Source organism: Giraffa tippelskirchi, chromosome 14 (assembly GCF_054371585.1).
Source record: "Giraffa tippelskirchi isolate mGirTip1 chromosome 14, T2T-mGirTip1v1.2.pri, whole genome shotgun sequence".
In the NCBI taxonomy this organism is placed as follows: domain Eukaryota; kingdom Metazoa; phylum Chordata; class Mammalia; order Artiodactyla; family Giraffidae; genus Giraffa; species Giraffa tippelskirchi.
In genome coordinates this window covers 58,595,001-58,600,791 of record NC_137288.1, presented here as the reverse complement: position 1 = coordinate 58,600,791, position 5,791 = coordinate 58,595,001, and the positions used below count along the sequence as shown (strand labels likewise).

Below are 5,791 nucleotides of genomic sequence, written 5' to 3'. Positions count from 1 at the left end.
AGTATTCTTGCCTGGAAAATCCTATGAACAGAGGAGCCTGGAGGCCTACAGTCCATGAGGTCACAAGAGTTGGATACAACTTAGTGACTAAACCATCATCTGACCTTAGAGAGGAGGCAGAATCAGGCCAAGGCCCTGGAAACTTCAGAAGAGCAGGTGAGTGGGCAGCCTTCAGCTTTCCACAGGAATGGATTTGTGAATGAAAATAACTGTCTTTTGGCAAATGAGCTGGGCAGGTACCCTGTGAGTTTTCCTTCTTTTAGGATAGGAGGCTCAGAGGGCACTTAGGGAGCATTTGGTTGATTTCAGCCCCTTAGGACAGAGCCCAATTTGTGCCTATAATGCCTTCAGAAACTAGAAACTGGGTGAAATATTACCTCACTGCCGTTTGAAGCATGCTTGAACAAATGTTAAAATTTTGTGGCTCTGAAACTGTTTTCTGCATATTCATTTAAAATAGCCACAATTCCTGTATCCCTCACTTTTTGTTCAATTGGCTCTTTGGTATTACTGACCTTTAATGAAGTGCTTTCACACATTCATATTCGAATTTAGTGGTGGTCTGTTGATGCTATGAGGTAGTCCCGCCGGGCTTCCGGGTTAGTGTAGGTTGTTTTTTCAACCATTTCCACAGTGTGACTACCCAACTGTAAGCCTGTGTGTTTCACCAGGCGGCAATCGAAAATTTGGCTCTGATAGTAAAGGAAAAACTTAAAAGATCTCCCAATCACATTCCCTGTAGGTATTCTTCTTAGCATGTCTTCTAAATAGGCAACTTTATCCCTTTCTGATAAAGGAGAGGTGGTCATTTTGACTGCTAATAGCTGATCCATTAGGAAGTAATACACTGACACTTCACTATATTGTATGTGTGCTTTACTTCGTGGAAGTTATGGGAAATGGGCCTTTCCCATCATCATTATTGTTGTTGTTGTTATTTCCTTTTCTTAAAAGGGCTTGCCTCTACATAATTCCCTGAGAATTTACTTCCGTGGGAGCATCGACAACTTGCGCAAGTGCAGGTCAAGGTTGGGGCCCTCTCTGCTTTGGAGTCTCAGCTTTTCCTTGTGCCTCAGCCTGCATGGCTTTTACAAAATGGGTTAGAGAACTATTCTGAATGAAGTTGATTGATGAGTGCACACATGCTGTCATTGGGGTCCTCACTTAATCGCACTTTCCAAAATAGAGAATGCCACTCTGCATCTTGTCCTAAAAAAGGGCAAATGTATATTCCAAAGTGAAGACATTCTCCATGCTTCCTTCCAAGTTTTTAGATTGGGTACACTATTGAGAAACTCCCTTCCTCCCCCGCTTTTCTCATTGCACAGTGTTTCAATGGAGCGCTGAAACTATTCTATTCTCAGGCTAATTGTGGTTCCTGTATCTTCAGACACAGTGCGGCTACAGATTTGCGCTGCGTACCCGAGGGAGCATTCGCAAAGGAGGGTGGCTCAGAAAAATGAGGGGAGGAGACGATAACGGGCAGGGATACAATCAATTTAGAGGCGTCCTTCTAGAATCCGGGGCCTCCGGGATCCAGGTGCCCGGGATGCACGCAGACTACAGGGCTCTCTACGGCTGAATCAGATCGGCGGCTCCAGCACCGCGGCTGCGCTTGCTCAGGGGTTGGAGCGGTTGTTGTCGATTGCGGGTGGGTTTAGGTGTTAGCTTTCGTGCCTGCTGAGAAAGGATCTGCTCTCTCTGCCTTTCGCTCTCCCTCCTCCCTCTCTGTAACATGCCAGCCCTTTAATGTGGAGTGTCAGGGAGACGGTGACGTCACCTTGCCCGCTGGGTGGCGTCCCCTCGGTCCGACACGAGTTCAGAGACAGAGAAAGGCGCTGTCAGACTGCGCTCCACCTGGGGCTCGCCCGCCGCGGTTTCCGCGCGCCCACACTTTCTGCGGTCGAGGGGACGCCCCGCCGCAATTCGCTATTCGGGAGGTCCTTCTCAGCCGGTCGGGGTACCAGCGCCGTTAGCGCCGACGAGCGCCAGCATCTGCACGCGGAGCCCTCCGAAGTCCCGCCCGCTGGATTCGAGGACCCGCTTGGATGCTTCGCCTCCGAGCGACCTCGGAAGATGGGCCCGCAGCCACGCGCGTAAAGACAGCTAGGGGTTACCAGGTACTGCCGGAACCAGCCGGCCCCCACTCGGCGCACAGCTCGCGGTCCATGATTTGGGATCCCCAGCGGTGGGATTTCCCCGGTGAGGTTGAGGGGCAGCGGAGGGCTTCGGTGGTGATTGGTTTGGGAGCCAGGGGAATTTAGCTGGGGGTCGTTGGCTCGTAAGTGGGATAAGGAAGTTCGACAGCTTCCTCGGATCAACTAACTTTTAATTGTCTCTCCTTCTCTCACTCACTTAGAAAAAATCTCGCTACCTAAAACCTCTTATTTGTGTCTCCGCTCTGACGGGCGTTTCTTGGAGCGCTTGGGGTGAAACTGGAGTACACTCAGTCGGACACACTTCTGCCCTGTCTACCGCTGCGGAGGCGGCGGGTCTCTAACGTAGAGCAGCTCCCAGATAGGGCCAGGCCCGCTGAGCACATCGCTCCGGAGCGAAAAGTTGCCATTATCCCAGGGTCTGATAAGATGAGAATCTTGTCTGGGGGGCGAGGATGAGCACTGAAGGACCATTTGGCAAAGCTAGGGCTGGTTATTTCAGGCCCAGGTATCACGGTGCCATTGAACGCCCCATCCCCTGGAAATCTGATCCATCCGAAGTGACAAGCCCAGTTTTCCTCTCGTTGATCGCGTTTGTTCAGCCTTTCTGGAGGCCACGGAATGGAATGAGAACTGAGGATCCAGGGGTCAGAAGGGCGAAGGTTGTCAGGATAGACGTCACAGGAACCCAGAGAGGACATGGATATGACCATCTGGGTAAAGGGATATGCTAGTGTATTCAGTGAAATCTCTATAGTCACAAACTCCAGTGCACTTGGGGGAGGGTGGTGATGCCACCGCCACCGGCGATTTTCCAGGGCAAACCATACTCTTAGCAGCTGCCCTGGGCAAGTAGCTGTGCAAAGGTCACTGTCGGTTTCTCAGGGAATGAGCCACTTGGCTTGTTTTGACTTAGCAGCGTCATCACAAAGGTTTCTTTCGCTTGCTTTTGGTGTATTTTCAATTTACTGGCTGTTTTCCCCCATTAAGTACCCCACTGACCAGAGACGACAGGAATTTTACCGCAGGCCCAACCCTGGGCTTCCGCTTTCAGTGCTCCTACAGATTATCAAGGCCACGGTTTATCCCTACCGTGGGGCGCTTTTCCCCCCTAGAAGGTGAAGAGATATCTACACAAATCAGAAAAATAAATGTCACAAAAAGTGGTTCACCTTACAACTAAATTTGCCTTTTAAAGCCCATCAGTAAGGATCCCCAAGAACTGGTCAGTTTCTTTGCACTGTTTCTGGCCTTAACACTCTCGCCTGTACTTATTTGCTCATTGTCATGGAAATGACAGGAAAACAGTATCTGAATATTTTCAAGTCTACAACTTCATCTTTTTAATCGAACTATTGGAACCAGAACCACTCAGTTTAGCAAGCAGATTGAAACACCTATTTTGGTGCAATCTTGTATATAGCTTTGTACATTTCCCCCCAAATTTTCTAACTGAAGTATCAAAATATCAAATGGCAAAGATCAGGGAGAAGGGCTTTCTTCGTTTACTTTAATGAGCTGTGTCTCAACCAGCAGTGAATTTCCCCCAAGGAAACCACAGATACCACAAACATTGCTTTTTTAAAAGGCTTGGGTTTATTGTTTTAACCAAAATCAATCTATTTTCAAGCAAATGTGAATGGTCTCTATTCTAAAATTTCGGCTTCAATGGCCAAGCCTGTTTTCCGTAACTTCTGTAACCTGTCCTAGTTACAATTGTCATAATTACTTCCTAATTTCTAACGGGCATGCCATTTTAGTCTAATGGCTTCCATAAATCCGGGATAAGGTATTGAGTTTCTTAGGAAGTGACTCTTTAAAAATATACGTGGGATATTTAGAACTGAAGTACTTCCAAATCCCCGCGTTTCCAAAGAACTTTCCCGAAGAAATTTAAAAGAGAGAGGACTTCAATGGGTCTGAAACTTGGTCCCTTTGCCCAGTGATAATTATATCTTAAGCGAAGTTAGTTATTGTAATTCTTCAGTTAGCCGCACAACCCACCCCTCTCTTTTGTAAACTGAAAAGGCTCTAGCCAACGCTTTCTCCTTTCCCTTCCAGTCTCCAAGGCTGACCCGGAGGGCTAGGCCCGGGCTTCCCCGGCGGAGGAGATGGCGTCCAGCCCGCTGCCCGGGCCCAACGACATCCTGCTGGCATCGCCGTCGAGCGCCTTCCAGCCCGACGCGCTGAGCCAGCCGCGACCGGGCCACGCCAACCTGAAACCCAACCAGGTGGGCCAGGTGATCCTCTACGGCATTCCCATCGTGTCGTTGGTGATCGATGGGCAGGAGCGCCTATGCCTGGCGCAGATCTCCAACACTCTTCTCAAGAACTTCAGCTACAACGAGATCCACAACCGCCGCGTGGCGCTGGGCATCACGTGCGTGCAGTGCACGCCAGTGCAGCTGGAGATCCTGCGGCGCGCCGGGGCCATGCCCATCTCCTCGCGCCGCTGCGGCATGATCACCAAGCGCGAGGCTGAGCGCTTGTGCAAGTCGTTCCTAGGCGAAAACAGGCCGCCCAAGCTGCCCGACAACTTCGCCTTCGACGTTTCGCACGAGTGCGCCTGGGGCTGCCGCGGCAGCTTCATCCCCGCGCGCTACAACAGCTCGCGCGCCAAGTGCATCAAATGCAGCTACTGCAACATGTACTTCTCGCCCAACAAGTTCATCTTCCACTCCCACCGCACGCCTGACGCCAAGTACACGCAGCCGGACGCAGCCAACTTCAACTCGTGGCGCCGTCATCTCAAGCTCACGGACAAGAGCCCCCAGGACGAGCTCGTCTTCGCCTGGGAGGACGTCAAGGCCATGTTCAACGGCGGGAGCCGAAAGCGCGCGCTGCCCCAGCCGGGCACGCACCCTGCCTGCCATCCGCTCAGCTCGGTCAAGGCGGCCGCGGTGGCGGCGGCGGCGGCGGTGGCCGGGGGCGGGGGGCTCCTGGGCCCGCACCTGCTGGGGGCGCCCCCCCCGCCGCCGCCCCCGCCGCCTCTGGCCGAGCTGGCCGGCGCGCCTCACGCGCATCACAAGCGGCCGCGCTTCGAGGACGACGACGACTCGCTGCAGGAGGCGGCCGTCGTGGCCGCTGCCAGCCTCTCGGCCGCCGCCGCCGCCAGCCTATCGGTGGCTGCAGCCTCGGGTGGCGCCGGGGCGGCCGGAGGCGGCGCCGGGGGCGGCTGCGTGACCGGCGCGGGCGCGGCGGCCGGCGCCAAAGGGCCGCGCAGCTACCCGGTCATCCCGGTGCCCAGCAAGGGCTCGTTCGGGGGCGTGCTGCAGAAGTTCCCGGGCTGCGGGGGCCTCTTCCCGCATCCTTACACCTTCCCAGCCGCCGCCGCCGCCTTCGGCTTGTGCCACAAGAAAGAGGACGCAGGCGCCGCGGCCGAGGCCCTGGGGGGTGCGGGCGGCGCGGGCGCGGCGCCCAAGGCCGGCCTGTCGGGCCTCTTCTGGCCGGCGGGCCGCAAGGACGCCTTCTACCCGCCCTTCTGCATGTTCTGGCCTCCGCGGACCCCGGGCGGGCTTCCGGTGCCCACGTACCTACAGCCCCCGCCGCAGCCGCCCTCGGCGCTCGGCTGCGCGCTGGGGGAAAGCCCGGCCCTGCTGCGCCAGGCCTTCCTGGACCTGGCCGAGCCCGGCGGC

The 5,791-nt window shown here is 54.6% G+C and overlaps 1 protein-coding gene and 1 long non-coding RNA gene across 2 annotated transcripts in view; one reads left to right on the top strand and one right to left on the bottom strand.

Moving 5' to 3' along the window:
* Positions 1–859: 859 nt before the first annotated feature.
* Positions 860–2,125, bottom strand: LOC145534971 (uncharacterized). Its single transcript, XR_014075144.1, has 2 exons — positions 1,781–2,125; positions 860–1,209 (listed from the first exon to the last, which is right to left on the bottom strand). It is a non-coding gene; the product is annotated as an uncharacterized LOC145534971 (long non-coding RNA).
* SKOR2 (SKI family transcriptional corepressor 2) overlaps positions 2,066–5,791 on the top strand; it is a 42,830-nt gene continuing 39,104 nt past the window's right edge. The window contains exons 1-2 of the mRNA XM_081563467.1: positions 2,066–2,202; positions 4,218–5,791. The exon at positions 4,218–5,791 is cut by the window's right edge and continues 1,065 nt beyond it. Of these exons, the coding sequence (XP_081419593.1) occupies positions 4,268–5,791 (1,524 nt within the window). The 5' untranslated portion in view covers positions 2,066–2,202; positions 4,218–4,267. The remainder of the gene's footprint in view (positions 2,203–4,217) is intronic.